Consider the following 23,092-nt stretch of genomic DNA (forward strand, 5'->3'; position numbering starts at 1 on the left):
GGCCTTTTGAATTCTCAGCTACAGAGGTCCTTGCCTTGCCAAACTACATTTCCCAGAATTCTGCAGGTGGCAGAAATGTAAGGTTGCTCACTTTAAAGCCCTGGTGTGATAATGTGGTGGATCAAGATAACCAAGTGAGATTCATGGTTCAAAGGGGACTGGAAGATCCCCCAGATCCCATCCCAAAACTTATTTATTTATTTATTTATTTTATTTACAGTATTTATATTCCGCCCTTCTCACCCCTTCTCATCACTCAGGGCGGATCACATTATAACACACATAGGGCAAACATTCAATGCCCATAAACACATCAAACAGAGACTGAGAGACACACGCAGAGGCAAGTTAACCTTCTTCTGAGGGGATGTTCGATTCTGGCCACAGGGGGGAGCAGCTGCTTCATCATCCACACTGACGGCACTTCCTCATTCCAGGTCGTAAATTAGTTAATCTTGACTCCCCACTTTATAAGTGGTACCTTATCTCCTACTTGATAGATGCAACTATCTTTCGGGTTGCTAGGTCAGCAACGAGCAGGGGCTATTTTTTATTTTTTATTGACGGGTGCTCACCCCGCCACGGGCTGGCCTCGAACTCATGACCTCATGGTCAGAGTGATTTAAGGCAGCTGCTCAACAGCTGTGCCACAGCCCGGCCCCAGGAGAGCAGTGGGCACTCCTGCTTCACCTGTTGTTCAAGCAATTTGCTCACATTATTCTCTTCAAATAGCACCAGTACAGGGTCTTCCCCCAAAGATTGGACCATGAGCTTTCACAATTTGTATCGCTTTAGACTTTGCTGCTATTGGAAGACATCTACTATTGTACAAAATATCACTCAAGGGAGCCTTTGCTTCCCACTCCATGTTTTCTGACTTTTTCTTAACATGAAACAGCTTTTAAAATAAATGTTGCATTGTGCCAGAGATGTCTCATGATTAGTAACCATCTCATGTTGTCTATAGAGTGTCATGCTTGGATTCTGGACCAATGCAGCAATGTTACCTTTGGTCCTTTCAGTTTATCAGTGCCTTGCATGGATTTCTGGAGGATAATAAGGCCAGGTCCAAACAGACAAGCTATCACTTCAGAATATAATTGAAATGTTTAAATATTTCATTGGGAAAAATCTCAAAAGTATATAGTACAGACAGTCCCCAAGTTACAAACAAAATAGGTTCTGTAGGTTTGTTTGAATTTTTTTGTAAGTCAGAACAGGTAGACTTTTTAAGTGTAATTCTAGCCATATATATATATATATATATATATATATATATATATATTCACTTTTGATAGCATAGGGAAGGGTTAACACCCCTGTAATGTTTGTTTTGCTGTCAATTGGCATTTAAATAATTAAATATGAAAATTAAGTGACTGAACACAATAAAATCAACAACAGCCAATGATAGCTCCCATGTGGTGAATGTACTTTGGGCTTGTATACAGTCTTTAAAGAAGCTGTTGAATTTGCAGAACTACTTTTGAGATTAGTGTGCAAAAGTTTGAGTTCCATGTACACACACTGAAATGCTACAGAACTCCCCGCAGATACAGCACAGAGGCACCCTGAAGCCATTTTAGAGTCCAGACAGCCAGCCACCATCATTTCTGTTTCACTGACTAAAAGTGAAGACTCTTTGGCAGACTCCTGCTGGGGATGTCATTTTTTTGAGGTGACCACAGGGTGCCCCGCCATGCAATCAGCAGAAGTGATGACAAGCATGACCACCATTTGGTCTGTTTCACATATGAACACTGGATTGGGCAGAATGCAGCTGTCCACACCTCAAAAACATTGGAGTGGAGTGTACATTTCAGTTTTCCTTCTGCCAGTTTAATGGCTGAAAACAGCTCTTCTCCTGTGATATCAGCTGTATATCCTCAATTTTATTTGACTTATGTAGACATAGCCTTGGATAGCAAACAGATTGAACTCTAGAGTAAATTTCCCACTATTAAATTCATGGGGTGACCATCAGTCAACCTGAAGGAACATAAAAACACAGATGTTGTTGGACTGTGCAATCCTTTACCCGTGCTGGCCACAAAACCCCAAACCCTAGGAATCCTATCTCTCACCCTGGCCTTGCTCTCCCAGTTATTCACTTGCTGGACTAAGTTATGTGACCTCAGGCCAGGCCTGTAGCGAGAGGGGGGGGGGGGGGTTAGGGGTTCAAACCCCCCCCCCCCCGAAATTTTTCAAGTTATAAAAAAAATCTCGTTTACTCATGAATTTTAACTGGTTAACCAAATCCCCATGCTAAGTCTATGAGATGCAAGACATTAAGAGTCCCTCCAGGCACTATCTCAAGCAGATATTGACAGGTTTGTAGCAGGGAGGGGTATGTGCTAGGGGTTCAACCCCCCCCCCCAAACTTTTCAAAACCCCTCCCGAAATTTTTTTCTGGCTACGGCCCTGCCTCAGGCCCCATCTACATTGCCACATAAAATCCAGATTTTTCTGCTTTGAACTGGATTATATGGGTGGACTCATATAATCCAGTTCACAACAGATAATGTGGATTATCTGATTTGATAATGTGGATTTTATGTCAGTGTAGATCCAACTGCAGAAGAGTGACCCCTTTAAATGTGGGATTGTGGCTGTTGTATGGGTTCAGGCTGACAGCCAGCCAAGAAAGGCAGAGAAAAGTGAGTGTAAGAGAGAGAAGGGAAAGCAGAGAGACATGAGAGAGAGAGAGAGAGAGAGAGAGAAAGAGAGAGACCCCTTCTACACTGCCATATAATATCAAAGTAGATAATCCACTTTATCCACTTTGTACTGGATTATATGAGTCTACACTGCCATATAATCCAGTTCAAAGTAGATAATATGGATTTTATATGGCAGTGTAGAAGGGCCAGAGAGAGAGCAAGAAGGGAAAGCAGAGAGCTGTGCGTACATTCACAGAAGAGAGAATGGGAAATGAACCTATTATATAGTTTATGAAATTGTGATCTAGAGAGCCATTTGTTCCACATTTTTATTTTACAAGGATTTCTTTGTCCTGAAGGTAGCCCTAGATCTGGAAAACAGGGGGGAGGGGGGGTTCATAATATGAACAAGGAAAGCAAAATATTTTCTTTTGCTTTATTTCAGGGAATCTTTAAAGAATTCAGGACAAACTGGGAAGGGGGTTGTTATCTTAAGTCCTCTGACCACTCCTTCAACAATATAAATTTTCCTCATCTACATTTTGATGTTCATATCTTGTGTAATAGTGTAGGTTCTATTACTGAAGATACTCAAAGAATACAGGGAAGTTACAGCAGGACTTTACGCTTATACGCTATAGATCTATCTTGTAATGAAGTTATGGGATTTTTTATTATGAATTTATGAATATAGTGCAAGTAGGAGAGAGTATATCTATTCATTGGTCTATGCCATTGATACCTATATTTAACTAGTTTTCAATAATTCCCTCCTCAGGGAACAAAATGCAGCTCCTTACATGCTGTGGCTTTGTTTTTTCTTGCTGAAATACTGTATTGACACATTCTAATGGCTCATTGTCAAGAATGGCTCATTGTCAAGAACAATATATCTTTCTGCTGCACATTTCCTGGATTTGTTAAGAGAATCTGGAATGCTAGTGACCCAGGTGTTGCTGACTACATTCCTCAATTGCAAAACCAGCAGCGAAAAACACAGAAGCATAGATGTGTTGTGCAGCAAGGACCAGTACATATTTGGAAACTAATATATGCTTTTGGCCTTTTTTGTATTATTACATTCAGCTCAAAGGTAAGTCCATTCTACTTGGATATAAATTTTCAGATATGCTGGTTCTATTGAATGGCATGTCACTTGAACATTGGTGGAGGACTTAAATTTGGTGTAAATAAATCCACGAGACATGATTGTTTAATCTTATTCCTTTCTTCAACTGCTGACATATTACTTTATATCATATGAAAGACAGTTTGTCCTCTACTGTCAAGAAAACTTAATATAAAAATAGGGAATTGTGAGCAATTCAATAAAACATGGCATCTTCCCTAGGGAAGATCTATACTCAAGTGCAAAAAGATTTTCTCTTTCTATCCTTCTTGAAAGTAAGGTATAGTTTTTAAGATTATTCTTGGCATGTCTCTTACACCCATTTTACAGGAGATTTTTTGTAATGTATTGCTGACTTGGCCTTCCAGGGCGGGCGGGTTGTGCCTTTCTTTGCTTCAGCTCTGCAGTTTCAGAAGGGTTCTCTAATGTCATTAGACCTCTTCATGTGTTCTTGATTAAAGCTGTTAAGCTACAGCTATTGTGAAAATCCCTTATTGGATTTACTAAGGATTAGCTTGACTTGCTTTCACTCCATTTTAACAGATGTGTAACAGGACTGTAGATTACACAGATGTGTAATCAGATGTGTGTATTTATGACACTCAAATAAAAAATTTAGATGCATTATAATCCTGTGAACATACGTTACCATATATACTCATTTATAAATCAATCTCATGTGTAAGTCGAGGGCAGGTTTTGGGGGGCAAAATTATGTATTTTGATATGATCCATGGATAAGTCAAGGGGAAAACACCAGCCACCACTGGGTGCCTGCATTTGACAGAGTCAATACTTCTTTTAGGTTCTCCTAAGGCAGATTAAACTCTTGTCTTTCACCACTCTAGTCAGAAAACAGATGGTCCTTTTTTAGGTAACATTAAGGTACAGTACTTACATTGACCAATAGATACCTCTGCTCAGATTTATTTTTTTTTGTAAAAGTTTTCACTAACATTTCTAGACTTATACATGAGTATATTCAGTATTGTTGATCATCAGAAATATACCATATTTCACCAAATCTAGGACACCACAATTGTAAGATGCAACCTTTTTTTTCGAGCTCTGATTTTTGAAAAAATTAATTTTCAATTGCAAAACATACTCCTTTTATTTAGAAAGGTCCTTCCAGCCCACCCCCAATGCTGCCTCCATCTCCCAAACCCTTTATCGGACATCAGATTCCCACCTTCCCAAAGCCTGAACTGCATAGGGCTTCAATGATTTCTTTTTCCACCTTCACACACCACTCTGCATGCGCACGGACCTCTATCACACATACCTTCTCAAGTCTGAGCTGTATTGGGGCTCCAGGACTTTTTCAGAGCTCATTCTACTCTCAGTTTCCTTGCTTTTCTTTTGCTCCCATCTGGCACAATAACCTTGCCCCAGGTTTGCTTTGAAGGGAAAAGATCATGAAGTGGTGGCAACTCAGGGCCCTCCCACACAGCCATATAATCCAGAATATCAAGGCAAAAAATCCCACAATATCTGCTTTGATCTGGGTTATCTGAATCCAGTTCAAAGCAGATAATGTGGGATTTTATTCAGCTGTGTGGAAGGGGCCTCAGAGAGTCCTTCTTTCTCTCTCTCTCCCCCTGTCCTGCTTGCTGCCATCAGGATGGGACTGGGAAAGGGATGGGAGGAAGCTTTGTGTGTCAGGAGAAGGGATTTGGGAGGCAGAAGCAATAATGGGAGTGGGTTGGGAAGGCTTTCCAGGGGCTGGCTCCCCACTAGCTCTCAGCGCAGCTCTTTATCCTCTTTTTGTTTGTTTGGTTTTTTGTGTTTTTTTTTTACAAAAGTTAAAAATCTAGGATGCCCCCTCAATTCTAGGATGAACCTCAGTTTTGGGGAGAAAGGTGCATAATCGATTTGGTGTAATATGGTATGTTTCAGAGGTTCTGTTAGTTTACATGTGGGGAAGTATCACATGTTCAATAAAATCAATACTTTTCAAAAGAGTCAGTGTACACCTGAAGCTGCCCTTTTATTTTTGATTTATTTCTTCAGAGCTGCATGGTTCTGAAGCTTCTGCAGAAGGCTGAATTTAATACATTTAAGGTTGTCCAACACTGACCTGTTTTCAACAAACAAAAATGCTTTTGAGAAATATTAAAAAGGGGCAGAAAAGTTTATAAATTTATTGCTTTCTTGAAGCATCTAAATGGTTATAAAAATCATTATTTGTTATTCTTTGGCACTATTGACTTCTCCAACAGATCAGTCTCCACTTCACTTTTCCTTCATCTTAACTTCTTTTCAGAGGGTAAACTTCACAGTATATATAAATGATATTTTCAGAGATGACAAAAGCATGAATTTGTGCTTGTAAAAGACTATCACAAAATGTGATAGCCAGGAATTAAATATTTTCAAATGGTGATTGGACAGAGCTTGCCAGAATTCTTTTCTCTGGGGGTGCTTCTACATATGCAATATGTGTTTGGGGTGGCTACAAAACATACACTCCTAATACGTGCTGCAGCACACATTAAGACAGAAACAATTGTGGTTTATGGGGGTTGACTTCCAACCCCTAAGACCTTTGGATGCAGTTATGAACATTAAATCATAGTGCTATAACTGTGTGGCATGAAAAGGCCCTGAGATTGGGAGTGTGTGTCTGCCTTCCATATTGTTACTCAGCAGTTCCAACTCCACTTTACCAACAACCATGGCTCATAGAGTCAAAAAGTTGGATGATAGGTGTATAGGCTACCTGTGTGCATATTGCCAAGAATGAAGACAGCTTTATTATGCCTATGAGGACCCATGACATGCAGGGCCTAAGGCATCTCATTAGTCTTCAGAACAGTCACCAATGCAACTCTATTCCTGCTACTCCTAAACATAAAGAATGTTATTGACCCATCTGTGTTGTAGAACTCTATCAGCAGTGCTCTGATGACTCACTCACCCACCCTAGCAATGTGTTAAATGAGTAATGCTATTGTGAAATTCTGTCTACTGCACTCCCAATGAGATAAAAGCTATGTGAATGGAAGGTAAGAAGATGTCAGAACAACTGAAGACAAGTGCTCTCAGGAAATTATAAAAAAACCTCAGGTTTAGCTGTTCCTTGCGTCTGCCCCTCACAGATCCAAAATGTGGACGGATATTATGTTACAGTCAGCCTTTGTTAAGCATTCCAAAAATGGTCGTGAACGCCCAGCTTTTTATTTTCAGTCTTCCTATCTTCTGTTTATTATATTAAAATCACATATAATTAGCATAGCATTATATTTTATTTATTTATTTCCAATATTTATATCCCGCCCTTCTCATCCGAAGGGACTCAGGGCAGCTTACAACACTGGCACAATTAGATGCTAGAGTGACTCCATATCCACATGACCAGTTATCTAGGTCTTTCTAGGTCATCCGGCATGACTCTATAGTATTACTGGACCAGAAGTCCTTCACTTCAATACAGTTTGCTATTATCTGCAGTTTGAAGTCCAGAATACAAGGTTAAAATGTAATTCTATATGTGATATATCTTAAGTAATGAGTATTGATTGGGTCCAATGAAAAGGATTCTAGAAAGGGTATTGCCGAAAATTCAGAATGTAAAATAAAGCAAAAAAAAAAAATCAGACCGGTAGGCCCCAGAACCATTGTTACCTCAAAATCCCTGAGATACGTATAGCCTTCACTACCCTTTTTCATGATAATTTTGCAGTCACTAGTACAGCCTTCATAAAACAATATGTGGCTTAAATTATGGATTTTGAGCAGGATCTTTGTTCACATTTCACTTCACTGATTCCAGTTTAAGCTGAAGCCTATTGCTAACTAACCACAAGAGAACATAGAAGTGGAAAGCAAGGGTATATAAGTGCCATAGAAAAAAAGAAATACATTTTTGCTTGTCAGAAAAACTCTACTAAAAAGAAGGGAAGCCTTAAGCAGAGCCATCCCACAGGGAGAGTCTGTAGGCATCAGCAGTGTCTAATCTATGTGCATGTCTGACAGAAAGACCAAATCATTTAGTTGCTGGGAGGAACAAAAACTACATTTAGGAATGGAGGACTAACAGAATAAATGATAAAGGAGGTAGAAAAGGATCTCAACACACAACTAAGCTTTTACAATGAATTTTTTGGAGGGACAAACTTTGCACGAAACCTTTAACAGGCAGATTTCAAGGCATTCTTTAACTGTTGCTGGAATCCAATGTGACTAGATTCATGTAACTGTATGTAAATCTAGCTATACAGCAAAGATGCTTTTAAAAACCTTTTACTGAGGGCCCTCCCAGACTGGCCCTATATCCCAAGATTTGATCCCAGGTGTTCTGCTTTAAACCAGATTATATGAGTTCGCACTAACAGATAATCTGAGATAAACAGAAAACCTGGGATCAGATCCTGGGATATAGGGCCTGTCTGTGCGGGCTCTGAATTGCAAAGATGCATAACTGGATTCCAGCAAGAGTGCCCAAATCACATTGGTGATACTATTGTACAATGGCCACTTTGCTTGTTTTGCTATGTAGTGACATAACAGCAGCCTGAATTACAGACATCTGACTTACATACAACTCATAGTAGAGAAGAGGGCTGAGACAACAGGAAGTGAAAGAAAATCTATCCTTAGGAAGGAAAATTCACTTCTGAAGAGTTATCGTGGGGAAAAGGTGTTTCCACTGAAGCGTTCTCACCAATCCTTTTTTTCACAGCAAGCCAAAAATTTCAAAATCCGATTATCACAGGGACAGAAAGTGAAGTGAAATCTTCTTCTGAACAGGGACACAGACAGCAAAACAAACATTACAAGGGTTAACCCTTCCCTATGCTATCCAAAACTAAACAAAGCAACCAAATTGGTTGGAGTTATACTTTTAAAATGTACCTGTTCCAACTTACGTACAAATTCAGCTTGAGAACAAACCTACTAAATCTATCTTGTTCGTAACCCAGGGACGTCACATAACTGTGCAATTCTAAGTCCTGCATATGCAAATCCACTTATGAAGACCCAAGTTCCTAACAGTTTGTTTTCAAGAATATTGTAGTCTTGTCAAAGGCCTTACTGAAATCAAGATATGCCATATTCATGGCACTCCTTTCATCTAGCATGCTTGTAATTCTTTTAGTAGTCCAAATGCCGCAACCATTTTCAAAAAATACATTTTCAATATGGTTCTTAAAAATGATTGTAGCATGACAAAATCATTGAAACAGTCCCAACTTTTCAAGCCTTCTGTTTGGATAATTTATTTCATGGTGTATTGCTCATATTGTATGTTTTATTGCTATTGTAAGCCACTTTTAGATCTTTAGATCCAAGTCAGTTGTATATCTTCACCAATAAAATAAAAGTTCACCTGGTAATTGAGCCAAAGAAACTACTTTCACGGTAGATGAGCAGGGTTGTGTATCTTATAGCACTGAGCATCTAAAGTTCCATCTACACTGCCCTAAAATCCAGTTTCAGAATGTGAATTGATCTGGATTATAGGGTAGTGTAGACTGACATAATCCAGTTCAATGTAGTTAATCCTCATTCTGAAACTGGGTTATAGAACAGTATAGATCCAGCCTAAGGCCCCTTCCACACTGTTCTATTGAAGCAAAAATTTCTCATGGATCCCCAAGAAATGTTTCATGTTTAGTTCTATCCATCTATGTTCTATAAGGCAAATTACACATGATCCGTATATGGCATCATGAATAAAAAGGTATATATAAGGTACATATATTTATAAAGTAAAGTAAAGTTAAAGGTTTCCCTTGACATTAAGACTAGTTGTGTCCAACTCTGCGGGTTGGTGCTCATCTACATTTTTAAGATGAAGAGCCAGTATTGTCCATAAACATCTCCAAGGTCATGTGGCCGGCATGACTGCATGAAGTGCCTTTACCTTCCCACAGAAGCAGTACCTATTGATCTACTCACATTTTCATGTTTTCGAACTGCTAGGTTGGCAGAAGCTGGGCCTAACAGCGGGAGATCACCCCGCTCCCCGGATTCAAACCTCTGACTTTTCAGTCAGCATGTTCAGCAGCTCAGTGGTTTAATCTGCTACACCACTGGGGGAAATAATAATAAATAATAGTAAAAAAGAACTGGAGACGATATTATTCAATCTACAAAATGATATAACAACTAGTTAAGATATTTGAAAAATGTTACATTTTACACGTACACCCGAAATTAACGTGAACAATGTGCCTACTTCTTGCAGCAGAATTTGTCAGAGTTTAGAGGAGATTCCCTAAAATCTCCCTCCTCGCCATGCCTTCTTTTAATGCCCAGAACACGCTCATTATTATTGTTCCCCTGGCTAACCAAAGTCCAGCTCAGTTTTCTTCCAACCCTCCTTTCTCTCCTTTTCTCTCTCTTCTGCCTTTCAAACACATTCACTGCCAGACAGAGTCGCTTGGCTCGCTGGCTCCTCGTCCCAGCTCCACTCCTATGATCTCTGCTGGCAGTTTCTGAGCTCGGAGCACTCAACTTTTTCTGTTTTTGCGCAGCAACCTGCTCCTGCCAACCAATCCGCTCTGAGGGACTGCCCCAGGATGGCTGTCCATTGGATGTGCCGTACATCTGGCAGCCTGTGTCATGGAGATGGGGAAAGGGGGAGAGGAGGAAGAGGGAAGCAGTAGGGCAATGTCACCATATGCCTTTAAACCGGCCCAGGGAACAGGAGGAGGAGGAGAAGGAAAGAGGGGGAGGAGGGAGGCAGCATGGCCCTGCCTAATGCAGAGCCCCTCACAATCACTCATGGAGCACATTTAGGAACTCTTGGACTAAAGTGATATATAAAGCAAGAGCAAACAAATGGTAAGAATTCAGACTATCTGCACTAGTTTGCCAGACTCTTCTTTCCATTTGGACAAGGGCAGCAATTGTGGCTTCCTGTTAAGTGTTATCTCAGGTGAGTTCCTTCCAAAAGAAGTATATGGCATAGTGCACAGGATATTCACATGTATCAGCCATTATCACTGGGCCCTTGATATCTTGCTCACAATAGTAACACAGTACACAGCTAGGTGAGAACTCCAAGGAATCATTCCTTGTGGAAAGCCACTTTTTTGTTTTCACAGTTAATATAGTTATGTTTTTATTGCCTTGTTGGGGAACCAGCTGTTCTACTGAAGGGAGTTCTTTCTCTGGCTGATTTGGACTGATTGGGGCTGATGTGTGGACAGAGTGCATTATCCCTCTTCATTAGAATACAAGTAACCAATCATAATTTGAGGTGATTTCCCGGGGATTTTTAAATGAGAGAGCAATAGATGGTAACAAGTTTAAAACTTCACAGTGGAGTATATTTTGCTAAATTCCCAGTAGCCTAATCATGAAATGAGAGCAAGTGTGCTTCACTGGCTTTGAAGTGCTTTCTCAAATCTCTTTTCAAACAGGGGTTCACTACATAACCTTGAATAGTGGTAGTTGGTGGGACATAAGGCTGACCAATAGAATTGAGTCAACAGGATTACCAGAAGGAGGGCAAATTATCTGATTCCTGTATCCATGGAACCAATATATCCACGAATATGAGAGAGAAGAGCAAACCACAGACCACCGACAACAATGCAGTCTGAGCCCTGCCACATGCACAATGGAGGACCTTCTTATAGCAACACCAAAGGCACTCTATGTCAAAAGTCAGATGCCAATTAGAGAACAAAACAGAGTTTATTAAAGAAACAGGCCAAAAACAAGCCACAAACCTAAAAAGGGGCTTAAAAAACTTTCAGTGTTATTAAGCAGTTTAAACAAAAATTACGCCAAAATTGCGAATTGACAAATAAACCGGATTATTCAGGGAAAAAATCTGGATTAAACACAAAGTCCTTCAAACTAGCTCAAAAGTTCTGAGCAGACTTAGAATAAGCAACCAAAGTAAAGTAAAAAGCTTAGAAGCTTCAAAAAACTTCCCAAAGTCTCAAACTAGCGATAGTCAGTTTGACTGTCTAGCGATAGTCCGTTTGTATGTGTCGGGCTAGGCCCCCATGTAAGCCGCTCCGAGTCCCTCCGGGGAGATGGGGCGGGGTATAAAAATAAAGTTATTATTATATAGTCACTCAAAAACCCCAAACGGGAGCCCAAACTGGGTGAAAAAGCGCTCTACTGAGAACAACTCAGTAAACAAAATCGAGGACCGCTGCAAGGCAACCGCCAAACCCAGGAAAGCTGGTGCGAGAGGGAAGCGGCGCCAAGCCGCTGCGGAGGCAAGCACCAGGCTGAGGAATTAAAGGGGCAGAACAAGGAGGCATCGTCAAACCAGTCTAGAGTCGAAACAGGAGGAGCAGCGATAACCCGCTACAAGAGTGCAGGCAAAACCAAGGGCCCAAGGAGCAAAATGAAGGGACATTGTCAGGTCAGTCCAGAGTCAGGAAAGGAGACAGAGACAGGGTCGGAAGGCAAGCTAGGAGTAAGGAGCTGTTGGTAGACTAAAATTAGAGAGCGACGCTGTGGAGCGAAGGCAGAAGCAGAGTCGATTTCCAGTCCAAGGTCCTGGGGATGTAGTCATCAATTCAAGGTCCACGAAACGGGATGGCACAGAGAGCCAACACAACGAAGGCGAACAGCAGCCAATGTAAAACAGTAACAACAGTGCAGTCCAGGAAAACCCACACAGTTCCAGCCCTCCACTGCGGAGTAACCCGGATTAACTTACATCTGAAGCAAAGTCCCAGTCCAGTCTTCAATAACATACAGGAGTCCCAGTGGCGCCCAGCAACACCTTGCCACACGCAAAGTAAAGTGGCCAACCATTCCCAATTTATCCAGGTCTCCCTAAACCACCAACGCCCAAGGAGCAGGTGTCCAAACTTCTTAATCCGAATCAGAACTCCACACAACTAATGCCCTTGGGTCAGGCGTTCCGAATTCTTCATCAGAGTCCCAACAATCCTGCCCACGCCCAGCTCCATCCACACCTGTGGTCCCATCCTCACTCCTTCAAGTAGACCAAGTGGGGTCTGCTTCTGAAGGTACCCAAGCTTCCCCAGTGTCAGCAGTATTCATGGGCCCCGATTCCTCCCCAGGCATCTCCGGTGCCCATGCCCAGTCAGTGCCCACGTCTTCTGCCACCACCTGTTCCCCAGCATCCATTTCTTTCACAGACTCCACATCTGAATCCTCCTCAGAAGATTCCCCATCAACCTCCCTGATCCTCTTCCTGTGCAAATCCTCCAACGAGCCCTCCTCGCGAGGGTTTTTCCTTCCTCTCCTGATCCCACCACTATCATTTACAGTCCCCGAAGGCGCAGTCACAACACTCTGAGTGGTCAGCTACTGTCAAATGACATTTAGTATAATGCCAAGGTTTTTTTAACTTTGTTTGTGATCTCAAATACATTGCAACTTGTACCCTCTGTTCGCTTCTGACATGATAAATAAAAATATATCCACGGATGACAAAATATTTCCCCTATAGGCAATTTCTAGGTACTATAGCATGACTGGTAACCCAGAAACATATCATCCATCAATATGGGGGCTATACTGTATTTGCATTGCACTAGTTCACACGACCCATTGTATAGGTGGTCAGGAGAAAGGGAGATAAAAACCCATGAAATCTTTACACAGAGCATTACCAGTGAAATACTTCCTTTTAAATGGTGTATTGCCCATTAAGGAAACATGAGATTAGGTTGCTCATATCCAAAGCATGCCTGACAATAGGATTCTCAGTTCCCAAAAGTTCCAAGCCAGGTATAGTCCATTAAAGAGCACAGTACAAATCTTATCAATCCAAATGATGCTTAATGACTAACTGGAGAAACTGGAGAAAAATACAGAGACGTATAGTATTTTCTTCTGTTACACAGAAACCCCCACCCCCTTACTGAAGAGCTGCAGAAATTTCCAAATAAAATAGGAAGGCTGTTAAATGTTGCTTGTTGCCAACACTGTTGTGTGGGAAAGCATAGGAAAGCAATATGGAAAGATGCTTCTCAATGTGCAAAGTGATTGCACAGATGAGAGAGGGAAGGGGAGGTGGCTGTTTAAAAGACGTGTAGAAAGGATTACATATGGCTACCACCCAGCAAGTTCTGTGCTGGAGTCCAGGAGGAAACTGATCACAAACTGAAACAGGACATATTCAAAGCCATGTTAGTCTGTATCAATAGACAAAGGGATCTGTAACACTGTTGAAACTAAATGAGAGAAAGAAATCTGTAGCATATGCTTTCGCAGTCAATTTCATGAAATGAAAAGGGACACATCATAAGTGATTGGAATGTAAAAGCACCTCCAAAAAGCATAACCAAACATTGTAACAGAATGTGGCCTAGAAACAAAGGAGAGTGGCTTTTTAAATTTTGTGAGGTCAGCCACTTGTTCATTGTAAACACATTCTTCATGTAACTCTTGTCGGGAAGAAAAGGTTTTTAAAGGGTTTTTCTCTGGACAGGAGAGTCAGGTTAGATCTACACTGCCCTATATCCCAGCATTTGAATCCAGATTATTTTTTTTTATCCCAGATTACCTGGAAGTGTAGGCTCATATAATCCGGTTCAAAGCAGATAATCGGATTAGATTATTGGATACAGGGCAATATAGATCCAGCCTTAGTTGGGGAAGCCAGTGGGGAAAGTCACATGGAAGTGGGGCTGACTGGGTGACTTTGGCTGGATCTACACTGCCATATAATCCAGGTTATAATCCATATTCTCTGCTTTGAACTGGATTATAGGAGTCTACACTGCCAGTTAATCTGGGATAAGCAGATAATCTGGGTTTTATATGACAGTATAGAAGGGGCCTTTGAGTGAATAAAGGAAGCGAAGTCTGATAAAAAAAAAAACCTATCCTAAATTTCTATTAGCTGTTTGGGAACTGGCCAAGTCATCAGTTATCCTCCCTGGTATAATAAATAAGGTTGAACTGCTTTGGTAATCTTTTAAAAAGAACTCTAACCAGCTTTCTTAACCTTGGATCAAGGGGTGGCCATTCTTACAATCCAAACCCCCTTCCAGACAGCTGTATAAAATCTATATTGAACTAGACTATATGGCAATGTGGACTCAGATAATTCAGTTCAAAGCAGACATTGTGGATTATCTGCCTTGATATTCTGGGTTATATGGCTGTGTGGAAGGGTCCCAAGAAACAACTTTTAGAGCCAAGCTATACACCTCAAGATCACCTAGAAACCAAAGCCAAGGAGGATTTTTATAATGGGACTATAGGGCAAGGTGGGAGTGGCAGGTTTCCAAGGCTAGGAACTTTAGAGGACATTCGTCCCATGATGTAACAGCCTTGTTCTTCTTTGCAGAATAGAACACTGCACTTCAGTCCCTGTAAAGTCTTCCCTCTTTGAACCTTAAAAAATTAGAGTTTTTGTAATATTATTGATGTCTGATTTGAAGAGAAACTATAATGTGGCCTTTTTAGCATGTCACTGTTGGGTGCGTGGGCGGGCAAGTCCAGAGTGAATCATTTACTTTTTTTAACCAGCAAAGAAGCTAAATCTCCAAACATGAAGCCAAACTGCCCCCTGCTGTACATTTCATACCTTGGCTCTGCATGTACAAACAATCTCTGAAATGTGACAGAGGGAAAAGATTAGCCAGAGGAAGCCTGGAAACACAATTGTGTTGCATAGAACAGAAAAAATTCATCAGTTCAGACAGAAATGTATTTTCTACATTTATGAGAGAGGCTTATTAGGAAAATCCATGCACTATGGGAGACTGTGTCAATAAGAATGAACTCTCCACAGCTCACCAAACACATAGACACACAGCCCATTTCCCTCGCTGTAGAGGAAGGAACTGGCAAACTACTTCTGAGTCTTTCTTGCCTAAGAAAACCCTATGACATTCATGGACTTTCCATAAGTTGACAGTCAACTTGAAGGTACACACACAAAAGCTATCAGCCTGCCAGGAGCACCACTTCCTGAAAGTGACAATGTTTTTATCAATATGTGTGATTGTTCTTAAAAGGCCCTTACTACCTTTCAGCTTTTTTGAATCTGCACTTTTATGGAATGGGAGCATATTAAAAAAAAACTTGGGCTCCTTCCACATTACCCCTATATTACAGGATCTCATCCCAGATTATCTGTTTATCTCAGTTTATCTGGCAGTGGAGATTCATATGATCCAGTTTAAAGCAGATAATCTAGGATCACATCCTGGAATATAGGGCAGAGCAGAAGGGGCCTGAGTCCTGAAAGGATAATATTGTTCTGACAGATTCTTGGGATGTTGTCATTGCTTTGATTCTCATACATCTCAAATGGTTCTGGGACATGTAAAACGTGGATCTCCTTAGCTTTACCATTACCATCGGTGAAGTGATTTGCAAGCTGCTGCCTGCCCTCAGGTCACAAAGTTTTTCACTCTATTCTGATTCACAACGAAGGTTCACAATGAAGGCAAAGGACTAGCTCTGCCTTCTCTGCAGTTTTTCTTTGCCTTGCTGCATTTCAACATTTTACACTCCTATAAACAGGTTTAGGGTATTTCTTCTCTCCATTATACTTCTGTTAGCTGTTAAGGTCTCAGTCTCAGTCCTACATACATATGTCCTAATTTTGTTTATGTTTTTTGTGTTTTTTGTTTTTGGGTTTTTTGTTTCTCCTGTCTTTCTAAATTGTCTTTTTTAGTCAACAAATTGACCATTGTATATGGGATGCTACTTTCAAAGCCATTCCCTCCTTGGTCTCACAGAAACCTGGCTTTCTGCAGTTGCTGTTCTGGCTGCTCTTTCTTATGATTTGTTAAACTTCTACACAGATTCCACTTCCCACATGGCAGGGGATGTGTTATCTTTCCTTCTAACCCATTCTAGGTTTTTCTCCAGTTTTAAAGACTATTATACTTCATTAATAGAAAGATTTTCCTTCTTCCTCCTTCCTTTTTCTGCTATGTTCTTTTGCTTTAAGCATTGCTTCAAACTCTCCCTTTTATTCTACAACCCACCTTCTCTTCATGGTGTTTTAGATCTAATTTGTTTTCTCTCCTTCCCACCTTTCATGATCTCATTTGTTGTAATCTTTTCATTCCTTTTTTCCTAAAGTTTCCAAGCATAACTTCCCATCAGGATGGCAGTCTATACAGTTTAGTAAGTGGTCGTGTTGACTTTTGAGGTTTGAGAACTACAGTGCCAACTAAACCATTACCACCATCAACTATATCCTAGTTCCAAAGGCATTCATCCCCTTTAGAGAGAAGTCAAACTTGGTAGGTCTCATTTCAGCATTATTTCAAACATCTTATAGTGGCTCTGTCAATTTTCAGGGCAAGCAAGCTTCTACGTACCAATCCCTAGGTTGAGACACTATTTTATTTTAGCTCTTACCTCAGGATATAGCTCACTATTTCCTGTTTGAAGTGGAATCCTAATTTAAATGACAAAGTTTGTATTACAGTACTTGCTCTGTAAGGGGGGGGTGCAGTCCCTCTGATTTTTTTGGGCTGCAACTCCTACTGTTTCTCTCCAATGACGAAATTAACAAGGGCTGCTGGAACTTGCCTGTCAGAAACATCTGGAAGGCTGCTTGATTTCCATTCTTCTTTTCAGTCAGTTCCCTATAGGTTGACAGCTACATGACTTCTGGAACATGGCCATACAGCCTGGAAAACATACAACAACCCTGTGATCCCAGCCATGAAAGCCTTCAACAACACAAAGACCACAGGCCTTATTCAGAAACACCAACATTTTTATTGCTGCACTTCATCCAGAGCTGGATCAGCAGATTTGAAGGTGCCATTCTGAGATTTTCAAGCTCAAATTAAGCCAGGAGATTGCTTCCCTTCCCTACATGATTCATAAATATCGGAACACCACCACCACATTGGTAGGGCACTTCAAGATTCATTTCTCCAAAATATTTCTCAGTTCCTGTTTTTTATATTTATGTATTTGCATATTTATTTTTTAAAGTATATCTGACCTTATATATCTGAAAATCTCACTATAGGTTTTAATGAATAGTACAACCTAAAAAACCTCCAAACAAATGAGTACAATCAAAACTACAATCCAATAGAATCAAATTGTCTTTAATTGTCTTGTCTTTCAACTGTTGGTGTTAATGTATTTGTGAAATAAGAATAACTTCAGACTGGAAGGCAGAGGTTTCTTGTTGTTTCTTCTACTCCTCCTCTTCCTCAGCTCTTGCCTTCAAAGATTAATGATTTAAATTAATTGCAGATGCATGCAAAAATATCAGGTTCAATCGGGATTGTTGTGTATTTTCCGGGCTGTATGGCCATGTTCCAGAAATATTCTCTCCTGACGTTTCACCCACATCTATGGCAGGCATCCTCAGAGGTTGTGAGGTACCTCTGTGGATGCCTGCCATAGATGTGGGCAAAACGTCAGGAGAGAATACTTCTGGAACATGGCCATACAGCCCGGAAAACACACAACCTTGTGATTCCGGCCATGAATGCCTTCAACAACACTCAGGCTCAATCCTTTGCACTTCCAGACAAGACTGGAAAAAAAATTGGCCTCTTACTGCCTACTAGAGTTTTCACTCAACATTAAATATAATTTACTACATCCTCCTAAAGCAGTGGTTCTCAACCTGTGGGTCCCTGGTGTTTTGGCCTACAACTCCCAGAAATCCTAGCCAGTTTACCAGCTCTTACGATTTCTGAGAGTTGAAGTCCAGAACATCTGGGGACCCACCGGTTGACAATCACTGTCCTATAGGATCTACTTTTAGGGTGATTTTCCTCATGGTTGGTCATAAAAGTACCTATGTCTCCTGTAAATCCTGTTATACACATGTAAATTCTTGAGTGGTAGTCAAACATACTAAAACTTTGACTTTATGATACCTGACAAGATCTGAAATTTCCAAATTCATTTCTACCATTTAGTGGCACATCTAGCATATCAGTTATCTATATCTATATGAGCAAATATGAAGGTTACTCAATATCATACCCAGCTGTGCAGAACTATAACCGGACAGGCACTGGGAGTGCAGATTTGTTTAGAGATTAAATACTTAGCTAACCATTTTGCACTCTTGTCATGAGGCTCAAAGTAGACCAACATTGGGGAATGAACAGGAGATCTTGGCACAGATATATATATTCTAGTAATTGGCAATGTCTGGGCCTCCAGGTGTTGTTAGGAGGCAACGATGACCAGCTTTTTGTTCTATGGACTAAAGTTGATGGGTTCTACAGGACAGAAGCTTTTGGATGATCAAGCATTCAAGTGTGTATGTGTGTTTGTGTGTGAAGCACCATTTTGATTGGTTACAAGTAGCATGGTAGATCCATCCTGTAACTGCCTAATGTTTCAATTTCAGCATTGAGGTCATTCAGTTATCCACCTGTTGGGAATGAAGAAAATTCATTTCATAATAAGCTGAAAATGGCTTGTGCTTTCAGAATCCTCTTTCTTTTGATACTGCAGTTAGGGAAATGACACTAAATTCGACTCATAATTGAGCTGTTGAAAAAAGAGGCTGCTGATGAATCTAGCAGAGGCAGTTTTAAAAAAAAGCTCTTCTGCATTTGGTTTTAATAATGCAGTCATATTGCCTCTCCTGCTGTTTTCTCTCTTTTTAACCACACTGCCTAAAGTGGTTCCGCAAGATAATTAGATTAACAGGCTGAAGTTTGTATCCCTGTGGCTTTGAAAAGGCAGCAGCACAGTTTCCCAAAAGACAGGATTTGGTTAGTACATTTAGGTTAGAGAGCACTAGACCTTTAATCAGAAGAAGAAGGAATTTGTTATAGGATTTCATTAATACTATTGTCCTACTTCCAGAGCTGGTGTGACCTTGAATTGAGTCTTAATATTACATAGTGATAAAATAATAAGAAGCTTTGGTGCATCTTAATCTACTAGAGTTATCATTCTTCCATCTGAACACAAGGCCAAGACATTTCTGTTCATGCGGCATCTTTCTGCTTGAACCACTAAAGAGAAGGGCTTTAGATTAAAAGGCTTTGTTGCTAACAGTCTAGAAGGGTACATGGGTTTTCGTGATCTGAGGATTTGGCAATAATGAGGCTAACCCAAAGACTTATCCTCAGAGCTCTTCCTGCAAGGATGTGACATAATGGAGAGCATATAAAAGCTGTAAGATGAAAGATGACTGATGAGAAAGTTGGTAAACCAAGCATCTGCTCCAATGTGCAACTCTTAATAAAGCTATTTTGCTGCAGGACTAAGACCATCTTCCTAAAATACTGCTTTGGCAATTTACCTGGGTGGGAAATTTACAACTATTTGACTGCATTTTGCCCTCAATTTGATTTCATACAGCCTTCAGCCGGACTTCAAATTCCTCCTGCAAAGAAATCAGCTCAAGCCACTGAAGAAACAGTCTCTCCCTCCATCAACAACTCACACCAGATGGAGAGAGAGAGGCATCTCAAAAAAGGGGGGAGAGGGAGGAAAAGGGTACGGGCTTGCCCATTTTTACCCCAGATCAGAACTTGGATAATGAAAAGGTCATAGGGATCCTTTATGTTTTCTCTGCAATTTTGTGAAGATTCAAGGTCCTTGCAGCTGCTACTGCAGATAAAATAGAGCAATGAGAATATGACATAAAAGGTTGCTCCAGGTAGCATGGTCAAGTCACTTCTTCTAATGTTAGGTGTGTGTAGGAGTAATAGTAGAAGTCACAGCAGTAGTAGTAGTAGTCTTTTGGCAGGCCTATCTAGGTAAATTTAATATTATGAATTTTAAAGGTTGTATTCATTGTTGTCAACATATATTGATTTCATATACTCTTTTAACTGTGACATATGTTCAATTTCTGTTGACCCCTGCCTCAATCCATGGAGACAGGCAAGCAGTAAATAAATATTATTGACTGAATCCTGTTAAGAACTTACAGCTTCATAAGTGGACTTATGTTTGTGGGAATTAGAGTTGAGTGGTTCCATAACATCTGTATCCACTAAAGAGCTGTTATTATTATCAACTAGTTTGGGGACCCAGTGATGCCTGGGTTATTCGAAGAAAGTATTGTTTGTTTTGGGGTGTTGGGTAATATCACATGTCATTGGCTAGGTTTAGTACTGTCTGAATAAGGGTGTACTACAACTCCCAGATCTGAGGTCAATCATGCAGACCTGTTATACACAGTTGGCCATGTTGGGTCTGTGTGCCAAGTTTGGTCCCACTCCATTGTCGGTGGAGGTCACAGTTTCTCTGGATGTAGGTGATCTATAGCTCTCAAAATCAAGGTAAATTCCCAGAAATCCCTGCAGTATGTTCAGTTTGTCATGGGGCTTCTCTGTGCCATGTTTGGTCCCAGTCCATTGTCAGTGGGGGTCACAGTATCAGTGAAGGTACTGCAAGTTTCATCATCCATGGTAAGATTGGTCCAGATGCATTGTTGGTTGGGTTAACAGTGCTCTCTGGATGTAGGTCAAGTACAACTCCTGTAAATCATGGTGAATTCTCCCCAAACCTCTTGTTTGGTTGCTGATCAATTCTTCTGTTTACTGTGTGCCATAGGAAATGATTGGAAAGGGTTACATGTTAAGATAGAAGCAGTGGGCAGGATCATGCAAATTAAGCAACCCTGGGATGTCCATTCTGGAGGCAAAACAGAACAAAAGCCTTCACCTGGGTCGGGGGCAGAATGGTGTTTGTGGAGGACACTGGCAGGGTTTGGGCTACATGTTTACAGCGCTTGCTATAACCTGCATTCCAGTGAAGGGAGAGCCATTGGTGTCTCCTCCTCAGTGGGAACTATAGATGTCTGTGGAGGTGGGAGGCTGTCTGTGTACGTGGAGATCTCCGCCACATACACACACTTTTATTATGTGTATGGAAGATAGAAGAAATATATAACAGCCAAAATGGCTCCCACATCCAAAGAGCACAGTGACTCTCACCAACAATGAATCTGGACCAAATTTGGCACATGGCCAACTCTAAGTACGGTGGGGATGGGGGCAATGAAGAGGGTGATGGGAGATATAATTCACCCTTATAAGAAGAGCAATGTGAGTCCCACCGACAATGGCTCTGGACCAAATTTGGCACACATATCCACCATGACCAACAGAAAATACTAGAGAGGTTTGAGGGGAAGGATTGACCCAGGATGATGGGAGTTGTATTTCGCTCCACGTCCATATTACCCTGTGACACCCACCGATGGGTTACTTTGTGCTTTTCCTGCATGTCAGAGTGTTGGACTAGATGGCCCATGTGGTCTCTTCCAACTCTATTTTATGATTCTATGATGATGGATCTGGACCTGACTTGGAACACATACCCAACATGACCAATTTTAAGCACAGGTGGGATTTGGGGGTATTGGCCATGGAGTTGTATTTCACCTACATCCAGAGAACATTGAGAACCCCACCGACAATGGCTCTAGACCAAACCTGGCACACATACCCACCATGACTAACTGTGAAGGGGTTTGGAGGGAATTGTCCCTGGATGTTGGGAGTTGTAGTTTACCCACAATCAAAGAGCACTCCGGACTCAGCCAATGATGCATATGGACCACACTTGGCACTCAGACCCAACATGACTAATTTTAAATGCTGGCAGGGTTGGGAGTCAATAATAGAGGGCAATGAGTTATAGTTCACCTATATGTGAAAACCACTGTGGGCCTTTCCAACGATGGATCTGGACCAAACTTGAAAGACATACACAAAATAACCAACTGTAAGTACCAGCAGTATTGGGGGGGGGGGGCAGTGACATGGGATTATGGAAGTTGTTGTCCATCGGCATCCTTATGCATCCATAAAACAAAAAAGCAAATAATGAGTGTTTCTAATAAAGAGAGTTTTTTAAAAATCTAACACAAACATTACTGGGTACCTAAGCTAGTATTACTATACAGGGAATCCAGCAAAGTGACCAGTGTACAATGAGACCAAATAAGTAATATGACCGATGCACATTAGAACCATCAGGACACTGGCTAGGGAATGCTGATGTGCATTATGATACTGTTGCTAGTCTCCCATTACCAATCTTTACAATTCACTAACAGGATTTCTTAGCACAACTGCTACATAACCAGAGGCTTTATTGCATGAGGCTTTGCAAATGAACCTTGTAGGTAGATTTTCACCTTTGGTGGCATTCCCTGACACACAAAGCTGCTGAGTATAGATAATAATAATACCAACAACAACAACTCTTTAAATTTTAGGGTATTCTATAAAAGAAAAAACATTGCAGGGTTGATAAACTTGTGACCTTCCAAGTGTGGTTGAACTCCATTTCCCATCATCCCTCACCAGTCTGATCAAGGACAAAGTGTGACAGGAGAAACAGTTCATAAAATATGGGTGACCGATACCAAAAGTTTTCCTCCTGCCAAAAGAGCCTTTACTGGGCTGTGTAATAAGATTTGTTGGTA

General features: G+C 40.9%; 1 protein-coding gene across 1 annotated transcript in view; it reads left to right on the top strand.

Annotated features, from left to right (window-relative positions):
• The first annotated feature begins 3,340 nt into the window (after positions 1-3,340).
• atp10b (ATPase phospholipid transporting 10B (putative)) overlaps positions 3,341-23,092 on the top strand; it is a 165,484-nt gene continuing 145,732 nt past the window's right edge. Inside the window, exon 1 of the mRNA XM_016996159.2 lies at positions 3,341-3,753. Coding sequence (XP_016851648.2) covers positions 3,511-3,753 — 243 coding nt within the window. The 5' untranslated portion in view covers positions 3,341-3,510. The remainder of the gene's footprint in view (positions 3,754-23,092) is intronic.

This window comes from Anolis carolinensis, chromosome 2 (assembly GCF_035594765.1).
Source record: "Anolis carolinensis isolate JA03-04 chromosome 2, rAnoCar3.1.pri, whole genome shotgun sequence".
Taxonomy (NCBI): domain Eukaryota; kingdom Metazoa; phylum Chordata; class Lepidosauria; order Squamata; family Dactyloidae; genus Anolis; species Anolis carolinensis.